Below are 20,320 nucleotides of genomic sequence, written 5' to 3' on the forward strand. Positions count from 1 at the left end.
TCCCTCCCCCCCCCCCACGCCACAAATGCTTTTAGAAAGTGTGTTGAAGGGCGATCTGTGAGTTGAATACTCAGGTATTTGATCTGTTATTCAATTTTATTCCAAACTATTTCAGCTCATGGGCTGCATGTATTCATCACTTTACGGGGGGAGGAAAAAAAAAAAAAGACAAATTCCTGAAAACAACATTTGGTTTCAAAGTCAAAGTCTGTGTATAAATAGCCAGCAGCCAGCGGTGGCCGGGGTGTGCTTACCTCCAGAGAGCGCGCCGCCTGGCTGAAATATGGGAATATATCATTAAAATAACTCTTTGACATTGAAGCCTGACGGCATCCATTTTCTGATGTAACCTTTAGTCTTGTTTTAGTCGACCCGACATTTGTTACGGAAGTGCAGCTCAAGATGAGAATGCAGGGGCTGAGTTTTCAAACAGAGCACAAAGGTCATATCTGGCTGTAATTATATTCATCAGATGCAGAGGGGGAAAAAATGCAGTCTCACTCCCTAAGAAAATATTTAGGATGAGATCAAGTCTGAATTTAGTCTAATTTTCTTGCTACTTGTGGCTGCACTTTCCCAATCGCACGCATCGTCACGGAAATTAGAAGCAAATAGAAAATATTTTGCGTTCTTTACTTGGTGGGAAAAAATTATTATTTAATTTTTTTTTTTTTTTTTTTAAAGAAAATTAAATGTTTTCGTCTTTTTCCTTGATGCATGGAGAGAAATGTGCATTTCCTCCTTCAGGGATCTGGACAACCGTTATCATTCATACGCTGCCAAGCTGATTTCCACGGCAGTGCCGGGCTGCCAGTAGGCTTGAGTAGCCCGTTATATATTTATGGCTGGAAAGAACCATCTTTTCTGGGGATTGATTCTGTCTGGTCCGGGGCGCGTGGACCAGAGGTGGCAGAGTAAATACCTGAAGACTAATGTCTCTGTTCCCCCGGTAATCAATACTCGCCTCATGACCGCACTCCTGGCTACGCTCCCGTTAAAAACAAATTTGTTAATTTTGACAATTTAATTGCTGTGACCATGCATGCCTTGAGTTGTATAAGCAGGTAGTTGAACCTCTCAGTCGGGGAAATGGGGTCTCGGAAAAAAAGTGGAACCTGTTGGGATTTATGCACATTTCTGCTCCCTGTGTGATGAGTGATGAGGTTGAAGTGCACAGTTAGATTTGTTTCTTTTTTGTTAATGTGGCACGCCTGCTCTTTGCATTGATTTTTCAACATTGTGACGTTTTAAAAAAAATTATACTTTAATTTAAATTACCGATTTTGGGGTTTGGATTGTGTAGCTACATCTTTTATTTAGTGTATACACTTTCACTATATTCTGGGGTAATTGATTTTAGTATTATTAGTATATACTATAGATTGACTTAATATTGTATATTTGTATTTAATATATTTAATTTTATAGTTATTATTAGTGAATTCTGTATTTTACAGTCATACAGTGAAATAGTTTTAGATTTTATGAGTTTACATGTTGCACAGAGCACTGCAGCCACACACACACACACACACAAACACACACTGCACTAAAACCACAGGGTTGTCAAATTAGAGCAAGAACAAAATAAACCGTCTGTACTTCAGGAGCAGGACGAGTGAGCGTGAGAGGAGGAGAGAGAGTTAGTGAACAGCCTGTCACTGACGTGCACGTTTCCTCTACGTGTGCGTGGTGATAAGTGACACAACTCGGGTCAAAATTGCTTTTTTCTTGCCGTTCTAACAAACTCGGCTAAACAACACGCAGCCTGGTCGTTATTTGGGTTGCAGCCACTTGAATGCGTGTTTTGCCGAGGGTCTATTAATAACCGGTGCTTGATGGTAATAGAGGGAACAGAGCTCCGGCTCGGCCCAGTTGCATCAGACCGTGTATTGGCCGAGCTGGATACTGTATGTTAGTACTGTCTGTGTACTGAGGTCGGAGTTTTCTGGGCATGTTTGCAGTTAAAATACAAAGAAGTAGAAGTACATCTCTGTTTTTTAAGCTCATCTGACAAGTCCCCTATCCACTTGCTTGGTGTGAATACAACGGCATGTGGTATGTATTAGGGGAGCTGGTAGTAATTTCGGTGCTGCTAACTAAAGAATCCTCCAGGGAGGCTTAATTACAGGAAGACCATTCTAAATATCAGTGAGCTGCATATTTTCCATGACAAGAGATTTTTTAGCCCGGGCTCTTGTAGCGGGTTTTCAAAGTATAGAGCCACATGACGCGGCCGGGCATTTGTTTTTAAGGAAGTGCAATTGATCTCCTTTCAGGTGAAGATGAAAACAAAACTCCACCAGTTGTATGTTCATGCGGCGACTCACTGGATTAGATCTGCTGCTTTTACGTGGATTAGAAATCCAAGGTGCACAGAAGGAGTGAGCGCTCACTATAGGGAACAGGAACAGGAACAGGAGTGGCCAGCCAGTCTTTGTGCTGTGGACTTGAGTCTGTGGATCCTCAGCATCCACACTGGGGAATGCAGAGTTCAGTAAATGTTTGCAGATTACCCTTTTTCTTAAATAATCCATTTGGAACCTCAAGTCATGTTCAGTTGAGATCAGACGGTCAGTGTTCGACCCCCATTTAGTCCAAATGTGTTTGGATTAGCTGTGTGTGGAACTCTGTTTGGTTTGATGTATGTTAAAGAGCAGAATGCATTTAGGGGGAGGATTATGTCAGACGTGTTTTTCTTAGTTTTTTTGCTGTTTTCATTTGCCTGCATGTACGTGTGATGAGAATCAAGGGTTTTGTATGGTTGTATTTGAGGGTAAACTTTGTATATTTGGAAAAACGTCCATTTTCATCCATTTTCTTTGGTTTGTAGTTGCTTTTGGAAAATAAGGAAACCATTTAAAAATAATATTATTTTCTAAGTAGTTTCACAATTGATAGATTTGTAAAGATTTTGTCTTGTTTTGTTATTTTTATCACCAAGCACTAATAGCCGTTGTTTAGATGAAGAAAGAGCAAAAAATCTAATAACCCTTTTTTAGAAAAGTTGTCAAATCTGCAACATAAAGTGATAACAACATTTCATTCCTCTTGTTTTCCTGTTTGCAGTGATTACTCACAATTGTTGTATTTTGTGCTTGGTACCAGTAAAAGATCAAATACCTGAAACACTGTATTTAATCCTATGGGTTGAAATATTAAAGATATAATAAAAGAAAGCCCCCCCACCTCCTCCCTTTCCCCTCTAGCGCCCGAGGAGGATATTCTCAAAGGCAAGCAGTCCATCAGGAGTCACACCCTGGGACATCAGAACTCCGAGAGTGAGGCGTCGCTCGACGGAGACGATGACACTCTGTCCAGCCTGGACGAGAAGGACCTGGAGAATCTAGCAGGTAAAGAAAAGGAGCTCATCCTCCTCGCCTCCCCCCCCCCCCCCAACACATTTCACTGTGTGGTTTGTGCCCTGCAGCTCAAAGGATGGAAAGAAACAAGCTTAATGTAACTTTCATTTGGGTTGTGTTGCTGCAGCAGCTCAGTTGTATAGTTTCCTGGTTTCTTGCTGTAACTCATTTTCCCAAGTTGCAGTTTAGCTGTTATAACCCAAACCCTGTTTTTCAATCCCTGAGATTCATTGTTGGATTCTTGCTGAGCCCCCTATAAAAAAAAGGAAATTAGGCGTTTAATGACCGTGTAGCACTTTCTTACTACACAGCATTATATGTAGGGACACCTTTTTCCATTATGGCACCAGCGCCTTGTAAAGGCAGTTGAAAACACAGATCTCCAGTTTTCTGTCTCTGCCAATGCAGGTCTGCTACACACACACACAGACACACACACACACACACACTTATACTCACACACACACACACACTCACACACTCACACAGGCCTGAGTAGCAACTCTGTAAACATTTTTTCTAAACCCAGCAGTAGCAGAGTTTATCCCAGGATACTGCTCACCCAGAAATGGGACATTATCTGATTTTAAGAAAAGCACCATTGCCTGAATAAAAATCCCCCCCCACCCCCCCATGTGCACGAATCTGATCATGCAGCTGCAGCACAGCCTCACATGAATTGTGTATCCACCTCAAGATGCAGCGGATCCTTTGTTGCTTTTTTCTTGTTTAAATCATTTTAAATTAAATATCATATAGTCCGCTAATCGGATTGCTGCGTATAATCCGCGTTTCCCCCCACGAAGCAGTGACAGAGCTCCGCGGACTGATATGCATTAATGAGGCTCAGGCTGCTATATTAGAATAACGCAAGTGTGGCTGACAACGGGATTAAACGTTGAATCCTGTCTAATAAAGTGAAGTGTGTGTGTGTGTGTGTGTGTGTGTGTGTGTGTGTGTGTGTGTGTGTGTGTGTGTGTGTGTGTGTGTGTGTGTGTGTGTGTGTGTGTGTGTGTGTGTGTGTGTGTGTGTGTGTGTGTGTGTGTGTGTGTGTGTGTGTGTGTGTGTGTACGTGTGTGTGTACTGTGGGAATTGACTGAGCCTCTCCTCTTAAGCAGCTGTCTGATCCAGGTGGAGGCTAATTGAATGTCTTTTGAATAAAAATGTTATTTCAACCCACGGATAACATGTCAGTGCTGAATCTGTATCTGTGCTCCGGAGTGAGGAGGGAGCTGAGGGAAATCAGAGCCGGCTCCGGAGCCTCGTCTCCCGGCTGCAACATCTGCAAACACAATGGCTCGAATGTGTTTGCCCCCCCCCACTGCTCCCATGAGCCGGCCTCGCATTGTCATACTGGCATAAATTAAGATTGATGCAAGATTAAACAGAGCTTCGGATCAATTGATTCTGACGGACATGCGCTTTTTTTTGACAAGTATGTCTTTAAAGTTTTACGGTATTTATTTTGAGTATTATAGACCCGGATACTTGCTTGTTTTATTTTAGGAGCCATCGGGATGTGCAGCCATTTACAGTTCCCATGTTTATTAGCTTATCCTGAACGCAGACATAATTGCGCATTAGTTTAAAGGAGGGGATGCTACACGTTGTGCAGTTTGTGAAGTATAGCCGAAATATTTAATAATTCTGCAGCACGAATAGAAAAATAGTTTAATATACACAATCTCTCAAATCTGTTGAGATACACTACTTAAAAAATTACGCTCAAATTGCTGCTACATTTCGTGCGTAATTTCCATTCATCCATTTTAGCTTTTATACGTGTAGCTTTACATTGGGTGTTTTTTTTATTTTAAAGCCACTATATTGTGTATGTGTGTATCATGTGTGTGTCCGTGTGTGTGTGACTCTCCCAGGCTCAGTGAACTTGAGCACCGGCGCTCAGCTGGTGGCTCCGGCCGCGGTGGTGAGAGGAACTCTGTCCATCACCGCCTCCGAGCTCTACTTCGAGGTGGAGGAGGACGAGCCCAGCTTCAAGGCCATCGATCCTAAGGTAAGAGACCCGAGCTCCACCGACCACGTCCCAAACTGTCACTTAACAGCCCCCCCACCCTCTCATGCATGGGGAGGCTACATGCAAGCTTCACGTTTGAATGGAGCACGTGTTACAGGCCTCTCTACAATAGTAATATATATTAAAAAAATATATTTGAAGCATTTATAGTATTGGTTCTGCTTCTAAGTTTGTCGAGGATTCCATATCTCGTCAGCCTGCGGTTGAAGTTACAATATGGCTGAGTTTGAATTCACGTAGGGGGGGAAATGTTCCTGAGGCGTGATGTCAGAATACATTTATTTTTTTACAATATTTTCATTGAACGTGAAATTGGTTTGTTTTTCTTCTAAATCGATAATTGGGGAAGTTAATATAAAACCGCGGGAATTACGCGTATTGTTTTCGTGGTGTGTTGCACGAAATTACAGTTTTTTTCTAATAATTAGTTAAATTAGCTAAATAAAATGTATAAGGCCTCCATGATGATATTTCGCCCTCCAGCAAATTTGTTTCACTGTAAGTAGATTACAAAAATTAAATTACGCACAATTGTTGTGCTCTGCTTACAACACTGTCACTAGTAAACTCCATGTTGACTGCAGAGCTCTGTTGACCCACAGTTGGTTGTTGCACCTGAACGCTCCAGGATTTTATAACGTGTGCGAAAATGTGCTTTTTCAATATCTTCAGAATTTATTTGAATGTGTTTTTTCTGTCGTATGGAATAAAGTTAGAATGTGAAGTTGTCGAGTGTAAGATAAAGTGTTTAATCTGGTTTCTCCCGCATTAATCAGACGAGGGCTTCACTTCAGCTGCAGGCCTCTTAACACACAGCAGAGATGCTCCCGTATATTAACATGAGTCTGATTTACACCCTTTCTAAAATCCTTCTGAGCCGGTGACTCACTGTTAAAATAACAAACGGCCTGAAGTCGGGCTGTGCAAATTCCTCCTTTAAAAAAATGTGCTACTTTTCCTACTGTTTACATTTTTCTTTTCTCTTTAGAAAACAACTAAATTAGTGATTATTTCCGTTGGACAATAACAAAATAAAATGCACCGTCTTTTAGCCTCACCTGTCACAACACGTCCAGACACGAGGCCAAGTTGTAAGTTAATTTGCAACATTTTTATTAACATTTCTTTTTTTCTTAAAGTCACATAATGAAAAAAATGGAACTTGGCACGCTACATTTTTTATTCTTTCACTTAACGATTTTTTGTGCATATATTTAAATAAACGTTTCTTCACTTTGTGAAAACATTTAAAGAAGACAACTAAAAAGTTCTTACATTTGTCTGAAAATGTACCTTCACCTTCTCTCTGGCAGTGGCCCAATTCATCCATTTTCTTTTTCTTAAAAAGGGGGGGTTTTGTTGATGTTTTTGCATTCTGCATTATTTTGTTTCTGAATTTTTTTTTATAGTTTTTTTTTCACATTGCTTGGAGAATCATCTTTGTCCTTCTCTGAAGTTTTATCCCAAAATGTCTCTCGGCTCTTTTCTCCCCAATCGCTCTATAATTTGTCCAAACTCTTGGCGTTGGTGAGGATTTCTCTCGCTAGTCTCCATGTCTGCTTCGCAGCAGCCTCCAGGGCCGAGTGAGGCTTTCCCTGAAACAAGTCCAAGTTTGGCAAGAAGTAGTGGGGACATCTGCGGCACTGCAGACAGGATATGAGCTGCAGCAGGATGCCGTTCAGCCGGTCTCCGAGGCAGGACTCGTCCCAGTCGGTCTCTCTCGGGTGCTTCTCGCACTCGTACAGCAGCAGGGTCTTCATGTGGTAGTTGTTGAGGGGCATGCCGGGCAGCTCCAGGTGTCGGTCCCTCAGGGTCTTCAGGATGGACAGAGACTTCTTCCTGCAGCCGGCCATCAGCAGCCTGTTCTCGGCCTCGCTGAACTGCAGGACCCACGCGTCGCTCTCTGCAGAGCTCTGCTTCCCTGTGAGCGAGTAGCACTCCTTGGACAGGAGGTTGAACCCCTCGGCTTTGACCTCTGCGACCCGGTTCGGCCCGGGCCAGGGGATGTGGGGCATGGGCCACTGAGCGGCGCTTCGAGGCCAAATCCCAGTGCACTTGAAGGCGGGGGTGATCTGCACCACGTACCTCTCCCGGATCCGTAGCCTGACCTCGCTGGTGTCCGCCACCATCTTCACCACGTCGCGGTAGCTGCACTTATCCACGGCCTGGGCCACCAGGGTCTGGAACCGGGAGCGGATCTTGCGGGCGGAGAGGTACCCGGAGGCGGTGATGAACTCCACCCACAGAGACATGCTCCTCTTGCGGCCGTCGCTCAGCTTCAGCACCGCGCAGCCCGGGAGAGACCCGTCGTCCACGAAGTTGAAGACCCCCATCTGGTTGAGGTACAGGACCACCTCGAACTCGTTGGGCGAGATGACCTCCATCCCCTCGAAGCGGGCGTCGATCTCGCTGAGGGAGCTGATGAAGCGGGGCTCCTGCACCTCCACCTCCTTCAGGACATCCGACACCACCTTACAGACCTCTCGGATGGTCTTCGCAATGGCCGCTTTGCGAGCCTGGCACCTCTCGTTGTAGTATTTGTTGAGCTGGTACACCAGCTTCGCCTGGGTCGCGATCATGTTGGGGCAGAGGTCCGGGCTGTACACCGGGGGGTCGCAGTAAGTTGACGGATCCAATGCTGACCGCTTCAGCCGGAGGCAGACGCTTCACCGTGCAGGAAAAAAAAAAAATGAGTAATCAAAAAGTTTTTTTTTTTTCTTTCTGTTCCTGCTCGTTGCCTTTTTGCAGCGGATGGACGTCAGTGTGAGGAGGAGGAAACGGATATTAGGGATGCGACGCAGCAGCTAGATGGGTTCATATCCAGCCGGTGCGTAATGATCCGGGTCCCGGGCTGCAGGACCTAAAGGCTCGATCAGCATCTGCGACCACTCATCCCTTCTCTCTCTGGTCCTCCTTGCTCTGGCGGCCCCCTGCTCACTTTCTCGTCCTCACTCAGCTGTGAGCCTGCACTCGTGTAGTTTATGAATGGCTCCTCCAGGACGAGGGGAAGGGGGTCGGGCTTCTCCTCCTGCAATCATGTGCGGAGCTGTCAGTGCGAGCAGCCAATCAGAGGAGCCGGAGGGGGACGAGGGGGACGAGGGGCTCCTGCAGGAGATCTCCGGTGCAGGAGATCTGCTCCTCGGGTCCACGCAGGGAAACACAAACCTTTTCACGGGCTGATGCCAGCGGACTCTCCGGCTGCAGTAAAGCATCTTTTGTGTGTGTGTGTGTGTGTGTGTGGGTCCGTCTTTACGCGCAGTTCCTCCTGGTGCGTGTTGAGGATTACTGTAGAGACAGTGTGAGTGACAGCCTTTAACTTTAGAGACTTCTGCAGATAAGTCTCCTGCTTCTGCTTCTCTTGTGCATCTTTGTTGTTATTCGCAAGGCTCGGTAATTATAGATGTTTTATTTTGACAACGTTTTACTCTCGGCTTGCCCTGGTTTCCGTGTAAAAATAAATCAATGACGCGTGTTGGCTTTAATCTTAAAAACCTGTTTGTTTATTCGAATTTAACTTTTTCTGATAAAGATTTGTAAGCGGATCACACAGTTTGTAAATTAAATTAAAAGTAAAAAAAATATGTAAACCAGTAGCCTATTATGTCTTTCTCTTTTTCCTACTGTCTTCCTTTAAGATCCACTAAAATCCCTCTTTATTCTATTTTCCAATCGATTTGAATTATTTTTTAAATCCACATTAAATACTGTTTACACCCTTGTTTATTGTTTAACCAGTAAACACAGTTCATTCTTCGTGTGCACCTGCAGCTGCAGACTTAGAAAAACCCGTGGTCACAGCTGCACTCATCCTCCTTCAAACTGGTCAATTTATTTGAAGTGTATTGATAATTTTTGCTCCAGATATTTATATATCTAAACACAGGAGCTGACGTAAAACGTTTGACTCTGGCATCAATCTAAAAAAAAAAAACACTTTAAAAAACACACGTTAAATCACCGTGAATCGTGTCCATGCTGAATAATTCACGCATGAGGCTCAGTGAGGTTGTAATTGAAGTCATCTTGTCACCCGGACTTCACGTTGAGGACTAAAGAAGCCATTACTCCTCTTTTTCACCCCCACGCAGACAAGACGCAGGAGTGAGGGACACATTTTAGATTTTCTCAGCATGTTGGAAAAACACCATTCTGCGTTAAAAAAGAAAAGAAGATCCGTCTGAATTTTTTTTTAATATAATCTTTACATCTCCACTTATTCGGTCATTAGCGTAAACATTCACTTAACTGCGCCTTTTTTCGCGACCGTTTAGTCCAACGTCTTTAAAAGCTTTTGTGAATCAACTCAATACGTGTTCTAACTTAAATCTTCAAACTTTTAAAACTCTTTTCTGAACAAACTCTTTCACCTGAGTAATTTATTCATGGAGACAAGAATATTCCAATCATTCCAATAATTTTAGAGAATTAATTACACTAATAATCCGACTGTGTTGTTTTATTGAAGGTCCTAATGTAAAAGTGCATCTCAGACAATAAGGCCAATAGTTGAACTTAAATATGCATTGAGTGGAAAATGTCAATATATTTTCTATTCCTAAAGATGCATAATATCTATATTGTTTCAAAGACTCAAGAAATAAAAAAGTTGTACATTCTTGGGTTAAGTTCAGATAAAATGTTAAAAACACACTAAACCTAATGAAACTATTTTGGTTTATAAATGGTTTCCAGAAACACATTTACTGATATGAAGCGACCAACTTTGCATTGGATTCTGAAATAAGTTGCACACATAAACATCAGAAAAAGGTTAATAGAAGATTAATAGCCCTGCTATAGTTTGCCATATCCCTCTGGAGTTCATCAAGTAGCCTTTTTCCACCGATGAGGGCCGATGAGCCTTTTGGGAAGTGTGAAGTAACTCACGATTAAATTCTATGAATTTGTTATTTAGTTTGATTTGAAGTGAAAGTGTCCTGCTTGGTATTTGAGCTCATCTCAACCTAAATGAAGCTCTATTCAAAATTCTAAATGCACAAGTTAAAACACACAGATTTAACTGTACAAAAGAATCAAAAACGGCATATATGTTATTAATGTATTGGCCAAATGCTGCAAGATACTTACGGTATTGTTCTTGTCCTGAGTTAAATTAACTTTGGTCACAGTCGAGAGGATTAGTGGCAAATTAATTAATTACTTAATCATCAATTTATGGATTAACAAACGATTCAAGTGGACAGATTAGTAAGTTTCATTTGCTGGTGCGTCATGACATTTGCATTTGATGGAAGCTGCAAAATGAACCCACTATGTACATCCAGAAATTCCTCTGAGAACCAACAGTAGAGAAAAGCAACAGTTGACTTGGCAACCCTTGATTTATTATGAAATCAAAACTGAACGTTAAACTGAGTGTTGACATTCCTTCCCTTCACATCATATTCAAGCAAAGCAATAGTTACACTAATGTGGCTGTGGAATTTGGGAATAGATAGAAGCAGAGAAAAGTAAATGAGGTTAAAAAAAAAAGAGAGAGAGTCTGGCTGATGATTGCATGGTGACTGTTTATTATCAAGCTCACAGCTCCAGAGATTAATCGACCCTACTTGGAGAGCAAGTGTCCAAATATTATGAAGGGCGTTCTAACTGTAGCTTTGTAAAATATATGACAACCCAAAGCTTTTAGAACGACGTTAGGAATCCACTCTCTTATCAAACCGCATGGTGGTTTTTATTTTAATTTTAGTGTAAGATGTTGTAAGTCAATTGAATTTGAATTAAATCGCTTTTATTTTGGCAGTGGATGTGGAAAGGTTAACCGTAACTCACAATATGAGCATTCACCTTGTGGGCATTCTGCGTATATAATGGTCAACACAGCTAGCAACAACTTTAGCAGCCTTGTTTTTAGCATTAACCTTTATTAGCGCTACGTTTATTTCTATTATACTTTTTATTGTGCAGAATCTTCAGTGTAATGTATAAATCTATAAGGAAAGTGGCCAACAGATTGTCACTCAATCACTTCTCGTCCGTCCAGCCTTGCTACTTCTGTGTGCCCTTTATGTCCCGTGAACATTCAGAATTATCTGTGGTTCCTAAAGAGTTTCCCTCTGGTTTCTACTCGACTGGAGAGAAGATCAGGAGCCTGTCAGGGAGCTCTTTGATCACAGCCTGTGTGACGACTCCACACTGATCCCCCCCCCCCCCAGCACAAAACAGTGTCCATGCCTGCTGCAAATCTCTGCCAGCTGATGAGTAACCTCATTGCTTCTCCTTTTTTTTCCCCCTCTCTCCACTTCTGTCCTCGCTCTGTCTTTCTTTCCCACTGTCTCAGCCTTCTTCTCCTTTTTCCTTTACTTTCCTCTGCACTGTTTACACGATACGATATTTATAACAAAGTTTACAAATAGAAGAACAACCTCTAAGACATAATTTGTCGAGGCCATTCATTTTAAATATATTTGGGAAGGAGCTTCTTTATTGAATGTCTTAAAATCTTTGCACTTAAGTTGGATTTTCGTTGTAAATTAACACTTTTTTTGGCTCATCTACTTGTTGAGTCTTCAATCTGAAGTACCAGTTTACAGTATACTCCACAGACTGCCTTTACATTTGTATTCCTTTACGACAGAAGCACACACAGTCAAACGGTTCATGCAAAGACGTCTCTGAACGTTCAGGCGTCTTTTTGAAGACGGCAGTCGGAGAAAACGTCTTTGTTTTGCAACAGGATTCACAAAAGTTTCTTCCTCGTGTCTGTTGGAGTTATTGCGCTTTTTACTTCTAAGTGAGTGATAAGGGAGGGGGGATGTCAAGGCTCGGCGTTGCTCTGTAGTGCTCCTTTTTTCTCCCCCTTTTTTCCTCCCTCTGGAAACCTGATAGCTGCAGGAAAAGTGGCTCCTTGCCTCACAACACACACCGACATGCACATGTGCACAGAGACCAACATCAGCACACATGTGAGCCGAGCACCTTTTTGATGCTCGTGTTCACACATTTTCTCGCTGTCTCCCGAACCCGGGTGGACGCAGCTGCTGCCTCCATAGAGGACTCAAAGAAAATCCTCGCAGGCAACTAATTGCCTGGCAGGCCCCTGCATCTGCTCGGCAGAGAGAAGAACTGATGAAGTCACACAGCAGATGTGTGTTTGCCTGTGTGTGTTTAGGAGAGCCCTCTCTGTGTTTCGGCACAAATCATTAATATTGCATGTGGAGTCATCGTTGCAGAGCCGATCCTGGAGACTGCTACTATTGCATGAATGAGGAAGTGAAATTCACTTTACTTGCAGCAGATTGGTTAAAGGAAATGTCTGCGAAAACCTGATTGGATGATATTTGTTACCCTGCCTTAGAGCCGTATCACATTCTGAGTGTATTATAAATTATTCCTGTGGCATAGAAAACGTTTTTTGAGTATGGGGTACATTAACCATGTAAAAAATTCAAATGTATTATTCAAAATACTATCAGGGACATTAAAATCTATTAATTAAAAAAGTAGTTGAAATTTGGAAAACACTTAATTCTGTACCAGCAACATAAAGTTTGCACTGTCAACAATAATATATTGTGTGAACTTGCATGCTACAGAGACACAAAGTATTTAGGATGCAGAAGTGAATGAAATTATCACTCTGACATATTTTATAAAAATCATGTATTTTAGCCTCAGGTCATTAGAGGAAGCAATTTATTTAATTAAATTGGAGCAGCTTCATAATCCTGCAATGAAACTAGCAATATGTCACATTCATATACATTGTAAAAGAAGTGCACCTTCTTTAAAACCAAAGATAACGCGATATAAGAAATTAGAGCACCTCAATCCAAACAGCATGTTAAGTATTCCCCCTGGTGTGATCTTCTCAGCATGTGAACACTCACTCTAACATAAAAACCTGGTACAAGGCTGGACCTTGTGTCACTGTGTTAACTGACAATTTGACTCTTAATTCTCTTTTCTTCAAACATTAAGTCGGTGTCTTGGTCATACCTCAATAATTAATCACTTCCGTGCCAGTGTATCTATCCTGCCCGGCTGCTGCATAGCATCATCAGTCGGTTTTAACTTGGCACAACCCCGGCCTCTGCGTTCTACATTCTTGCGATGGGTATTCAGTTCTCGGCAGACTGAAAACAAACACGAGGGATGACGGTGTCGACATGGCCAAATGAAATGAGTCACACTCCCTGATGACGTCACAGTCACTGTTAACACTATATCATTTTGAGGTCAATGGAATACGTCCATCGCCTGACCACTGACTGACCAGTCGCTCTCTCACATTTGCATCTGTAGGGCTGTGGTGTTTATCCTCAATCCTTCAGATACCCATGCTGTGTTTCCAAAAGTTTCAAAGACCAAGCAGAAAAGTGTAGTGTAAAAAACACCAGTCCATTTTGTCCAAAGGTCAATGTCCAACCTTGGACTATGCAATGATAAACCCCCCCCATTGAGAAGTCATTGGTACCTCTAATTAGTGGGGTGGTGACGGCTACCCGGGGTTCACTGGAGTGGACGAATGGTTGGTCACTTAGTCAAAAAGAAAAAGAAAAGACCCTGGTGCTATGTAACGACCGGTTTCATATCGTTAAGCTCTCCCCAAAGTGTCAAACTGCTGGGGCTGCACCCCTCCCCCCCCGTCCTCCTGCTCGCTCCGCCAAACTCTCATGGTCACCAGGGACGACCTTCGGCTGCAGCTGCCAATCACAAAGAGCCGTGGCAGCAAGAGGTCTCTGAGAGAGGAGCCTATTGATTTTCCAGTTAGAGCCTAAGTAGTGTGTGCTACAGGACCAATGGACAGCCCAAGCAGGTATGTCATTATCAATGAGCCCAAGGAAACGGATTCCCTCACTCTCACTCATTCATATTGGCCTCCTTGCCTCCCGTGCTCCCTTCTTCTGCAGTTGCGCCTCCGCTCCCCTCGTCGGCTCTGACAGAGTGCATCCTGGGATGGTCAATAAATCGTTCGGGCACACTACAACAACAGCCAGCAGAGTGATGGGCTGGGATGACCTTCCTCCTTTTCATTCCCTCACTCTTGCACTGTCCGAGCCTCCCCTGCTTTCCAGGTACAGTGACTATAGCACCTAGAGGACAGGAAGTGTTTCCTTACCAGAGACGGGACTTGTTAGCCCCACAGCCGCTCTGTGGCCCTTTCGGAATGTCCAGCGTCCTCGAATCTTCAACGTCCAGGTTCAGTTTCATCTCAAACTCTCCCTCGTGGTGCACTTTGGCTTGTCCAGTCATCAGTAAACCCAATTATTATCACACTGCTTCTCTAGCTCTGCCTGGCGACTCATGGCGAGTCTCTGTCCGGACCTCGGGAGCTGCTGGCCATAAAGACACGTGCAAACAATTACGGATGATTTAAGCCAATTAGAGGAGATAAGGCCAAATAAATGTTTAAAGCTTCCTGAAGTGTATTTCTGTTTCCCAGTAGAACAGTAAAGCCTTGTTACTGTCTTCAGTGTCCTTTACTTCTTCTGCCTCTCACGCAAAGTGCACTCCACTTCTGGTTCTTCTCCCCTTTGAGCCTCAAAACACATCGATATGGTTGTTATATATATAGTGTCTCCAGTTGTTGGAGGGGTTGATGAACTCATGCTGTACGGATAAAGTCGGCGGTCCCCGAGCCAGATGTGGGGTGTTTAAGAGTCATGAAAGAAGACTCGTTAATGATGAGCTTCAAAGCATCTAAAGATACTTGCTCCTACTTATGCTCACAGCCCATATCTCTTCCACTCGCTGACATTTTTTGATTATGGCCAGTGTCAAGACCAAGAGATCAAGGGCCTTATAATGACAGAATTTAAGATGCTTATTTCTTGGTATTCCTTTTGTAGTTTTTTATACATTCAAGCACAGTATCTTGAGGATGGCAACATTGATTTGTCGGTCAGATGGTCAAAATGTTGGTCTCCAAAAATGTTAATCCTAGTGAGCTGGGTGATCCTTAGACATTTCCTCTAGCGCCATGTTTGATTTTTTTGCCTCAACAACTCTTGGATTAATTGTCATGAAATTAAGTTCAGACATTCATGCTCCTCAGAGGATGAATTGGGATTCCTTTGGCATCTTTTTCGGTAGCGTCACCGTGAGGTTGACATTTCGTGGCTTTGACTGACCGACCTCAACAACTGGCATGATAGATTGTTATGTAATGTAGTAAAAGCATTCATTCCTCCCTGAGGACGATGAGCCAGATCTTTGGTCAACCCTTAACTTTCTATCTAGCACCAATACCATGTCAAAATTTGAATTTGTTCAAAACTGTAGATTATTAGCAAAATCTCTAACTAACAACATTCCAAAAAAAACTATTTTGTGTTTGGATGAGATAAAAAAAAATTGCACGCTAACAATGCTCTGTCAAGATGGTTTTGAACACGTATACTTCCCTAATAATAGCAATGTCATTAAGACAATATTTTCAAATTTTTTTTATTCTTCTTTAGCACACCATGCTTTTTGATTTTAGCAGTCTCACATAACCACTAGCGTAACAGTAAATTCTTGGTCATGTTAAAATCTGATATTTATGCCCATAGTTTATTCTTAATAGGCTGATGAATGCCTGTGGTGAGTGGTAACCAGGTAGGACAGGTTGAGGAAAGACGGTTGCCACATTGGTGATTCACATACAAAACATTAGCGACAGTGTCATCGCCCCCTAATGATGACTAATGTCTCCCTTCCAATTGCTTTCCCCTTACACACACACACACACGCACACAGACACACACACACAACTGCCCCATCACAAATGAACATGCTCGGCCCCTCTCCAGCTCCCTGTAGGTGACCTGACTTTGGACCTTGACAAAACCACAGACCACTGTGGCTGCGACCTGACTCACACTTAACCAAACACCTCCAGACAAAGAGCTGCTGCCCCCTCTTTGCACCTGAGCCTAGCCCCTCCATCATGCTACATCTCTGGGCTTGACTGGGCCAGTCAGGGGGCAGGTGCCTCCCCTCCCTTCCTTTGATTGATCCCCTCTCTCCATCATTTATTCTCTTCGTCTGCCTTTGACACACGTGTCAAATGCAACACACCAGCCTGATGGATAGGCCTGTTTATGGATGCCAGTCTGCCTGGTAGGCTACTGATATTACAATCAGCACCTGTGTACCTGCTGTTCACCAGAGCCTCCGTTATTCAGCGGAGGTCAGAGAGATACTCGGCTGCGATTGAAGGATCGATGTCCAGCGCAGCACATTTGAAATCGGAATTGTAAATGTGGTCCTGCTTTGTCAGGAAGGTCTGTGCTGCAATTCAGATGATAAAACTAAATCCACATGTCATAGACTTCGAGTAACCATCAGTTCTCCAGCTTCTTTTCATCTGTATTTTTCATATCTCATAAATACAAAGGAACATGTTCGACTGGGTCATGATATTAATTATAGCTGATAATTCCTTGAGGGAAGTATTCTACGCAGCTATATTTATTTTCATGAAGCAAGCGGATAGCGTTGATGAGTACCGTGTGTAAAGACATGTGATGTGCTGGAGAGCAGAATGTAACATTGCTGAATTCTGGTGCCTCTATAGCCATTATGGTTAATGACCCATCCAGTCTGGTTGAAATGGCACCTCCACAGGGACATTCTGCAGATGACATACTCATCCACGGCTCGTTTCCAGCCGACATCAGCACAACAGAGCTTTTCCTCCTGATCCGCAGCAGAAAGACTGTAGATTAAAGATGCAGCGTGAATACAAAACCACTCTCAAACCCAGATTATCATTCATACTCCAGAGTTAAACCAGGAAGATGAATGGGTTTTGTTTGGTGTTGGCGACTTCTGCAAGCTGCTAGTTATTCATCCTGTTACCTCAACATCTCAAGAAAAAAACATGATGCACTTTTCTTTCCTGCACCATGGATTTTCATTCCCATTTGTTTAATGGCTCAGGTTAAATCAGTTTCACTCTGGCAATCACAGTCGTATTCAATCTGTATATTAATGAAATGCTGTGGCCAAGTTAAATTACATTGTAAAACGTATGAACCTCTTTCAATAGTTATTGGATTGTCTGTGAAGCTGTGCTAATCAAAGTTTTTAACAAGGCTCCTGTAAACAACCCGCAGATAATTATCAACGACTGAACCGTTCCCCTCTACCGGGTGTTTTAGCATCTTTAAGCTCTCTGACTCGCACCTTCATGGTTATTGTTCAGTCTCTCCGCCTTCATCAGCATCGTTTTCCAGCCTCATCTTCCAGCTGCATTTTAAGAGACAGATTTCTTCTCCCTTAGTTTTCAGAAGATACAAAATAAGCAACATGGAGAGAAAATATTTGACTTTGATTTGTCAGGTGGCTTTAGCCGGATTCCAAATGGATGATAACTGTGTTTGAGCTGATGGGTCAAAAGCTATTTTAGCGGCTTACTCCACCGAATAAGTCTACAACCTTATTTCCTGTCATCTATGATATCACCTCAAAATCCAGTTATTTATACTCTGTACATCATATGAAACACCTTACCCCAAGACCCTTGATAAATATACACCAAAAAAACGATTTTAACATAGAAGAAAATTAACTCTTCTGTCATATAGTGAGAACATTGTTTTGTGTTTTCCTTTATTTAAACAAGGTAGTCTGTTGAAATTGTAATCTCTTTTTCAAGAGAGGCCTATACATATAAGTAAACATGCACAATTTAACAGGTAACCTCACATATATGTTAAAATAGTTGTACATTAAGAAAAGCAGTTACAAGTCAATAGTGAATAAGTCTTTTTGAATGAATTGAGAGACTTCAGGGTTTTCTGCAGCTCAATCCGATTTTTAATTAGCATATTACCTGAAACCAGTTTCCTCTAAACTCAATTTGGAAATGTGGTACAACTGCTGTTAGAATTACCTGCTATAGCTGTAAGCCCTAAGTGCTGTGTTAATATGAGACCCGAGAGCAGAGATAATGAGCCAGTTTTTGCAATAGTAATTGTTATACATAAATAACAATCAATGCGATTCCCTCTGTCTTGGTGAAGAACATCTTCTGCTCATTTTCTACGGAAGATGCCTTTAAATTCAATTTACTCTATTGCAGTTGCAGCTCTCAAAATGCCTACCACTGATAAACCTGTAGCTCCATTTGAGTCACCTTCAGATTCCCTGGTCTCCACAGCTCGGTCCTTTATACGAGTCCCATTCTCTCTCTCTTCTTTTCGCTCCGGACAACCAACCTTAAATTCCTTAAAGTGGGGTATACTTTTCACCCCACACCCACTTAAGCTGGTGACAATAGCCGGATTAGAAAAGAATTTACTTCAGCGAAGCCTCGCACCAACCCCGAAAAAAAGGCCTATCCATCACTAAATAGCAAAATGGGGGAATGAGGGAGAGCGGAGAGAATGCGATAGGAGTCGGTCAGCGATCCTAACCTGTCTGATGTTTTACCACGGCAGATTATAGGGAGCAGAGGGCCAATAGCACTGAGTCTTAAACAGCTCCTGTGCCTCAGCGGTAACTCTTGGCTGTCTCCTTGATTTTCTGATTCGAGGATGAGAAGCATACACACCTTTTCACTTTGTCCCCAACGTGCAGGTGTTTACTGATGAGCATGACTAATCAAGGAACGCATTTAAGCTCTTCAGTCCGATCTCAACAGGTGCAGCGATGCCCCCGAGGCATAATATGAGGCTGCTGCTGTGAGACATGCACTTTCTATCCACTACATCCTAATACAAAGCTGACCTTTATCTTTAACGGCGGATTTTTGTTGCACTTTTAATGTCGTCAAATGAATTGGCTCACTCAGAAGAAGAATCCAGTCAATATTTGAAGGTGGAAGTTTACCGATGAGGGTTTTAAACCTGCACTGTGATAAAGCATGGACGGCAGAGAGGATTTTCGTCTGCTGCATCTCTCGCCCCCTCTTCTCCTCATTTATCTGGCCTTATCCCTCCTTTGTTCCTCATCACATTTGAGCCACCAAATCTGCCCTTTGTGGTCCCAGTCACAAGCTGTGAAGGGCAACAAAAGGAAGAGCTGACCTTGAATATTTAAAAAAACAAACATTTGGGGCTGTTTAATGTCCTTTGATTTTTTCCTGAATGCTATATGTGTGTAATTTGCTAAAATTCCGAGTTCCAAATATGTCAAGTTGACTTGTTTTCTGAGGTTATGAGTTGTGTTTAAACTCTAATTTCCAAATCCTTGTTTATGTATTGGTGTTTCCATGTGGCCACTTTGGTATCCTATTATCTCAGGGCCCTTCTAAGGATTTCACCCTGATAGCTTATGCCCAAAGGCTGAATGTCTAATGAGTTAATGCACTGAAGACCTCAGTTCTCTACCAATTAACCCCAAAAACCACTGCAGCATTTCTCTAAATCCACACAAGACCTTTCTTTTTGTTCCCGCTTTAAAAGGGCTAAGCCGTCAAGGAAAGGGAAGGAGAAAAGGCTAACCAGTTAGCAAACATTGAAAAGGGCCAGAAAGGGGTTTAATCCTTATTAGGCTAAATTCAGACTAAGTGGCCCCAGAGATCTTTTCAAAGGGGACTTTCTTCAGGGAGTGCTAACTCTTACTGGGCGACGTTTGGGACTGAATGCTTTGAGCCTTCAGGCTTCACAGCCTTACGCTCGCTGCAAGCTGGGCTTGTTTATTTTGCTTTAATTCTCTCACACTCCAGCGCAGCTTCTCAGTTGTGTTTATTATTTTGTGACCTTGTAGTTTGTTTTACTTCCCCCGAGGCAAATAGTGCTTTACCTGTGACCAGTGATTACATCTTGAATTAGTTACATGAGGCTAAAACAATTGTCCCTCTCAATATCGCTGGACACAAATGGTCTTGACTACTGATGCTGAAGCATGTGCAATGTCACTTTTTTCTTATACATACACTCCATGGATATAAGATGATATGATTCAGCTGCTAAGTCGTTTGTTTTTGTTAAATTTGCCAAAAGAAATAACGTTGAAGTGTTGTTCATTT

The 20,320-nt window shown here is 42.6% G+C and overlaps 2 protein-coding genes across 3 annotated transcripts in view; one reads left to right on the top strand and one right to left on the bottom strand.

Annotated features, from left to right (window-relative positions):
* The window catches only part of lrba (LPS-responsive vesicle trafficking, beach and anchor containing), a 180,744-nt gene that overhangs the window by 104,686 nt on the left and 55,738 nt on the right, over positions 1-20,320 (top strand). For both annotated transcript variants that reach the window (XM_061086902.1, XM_061086894.1), the window contains 2 exons: positions 3,210-3,353; positions 5,240-5,376. In XM_061086902.1, coding sequence (XP_060942885.1) covers positions 3,210-3,353; positions 5,240-5,376 — 281 coding nt within the window. The remainder of the gene's footprint in view (positions 1-3,209; positions 3,354-5,239; positions 5,377-20,320) is intronic.
* mab21l2 (mab-21-like 2) lies at positions 6,897-7,976 on the bottom strand. Its single transcript, XM_061066712.1, has one exon. It carries the CDS (start codon positions 7,974-7,976, stop codon positions 6,897-6,899), a length of 1,080 nt encoding a protein of 359 aa, XP_060922695.1.

The sequence above is a fragment of the Limanda limanda genome, chromosome 2 (genome assembly GCF_963576545.1).
Source record: "Limanda limanda chromosome 2, fLimLim1.1, whole genome shotgun sequence".
Classification (NCBI taxonomy): domain Eukaryota; kingdom Metazoa; phylum Chordata; class Actinopteri; order Pleuronectiformes; family Pleuronectidae; genus Limanda; species Limanda limanda.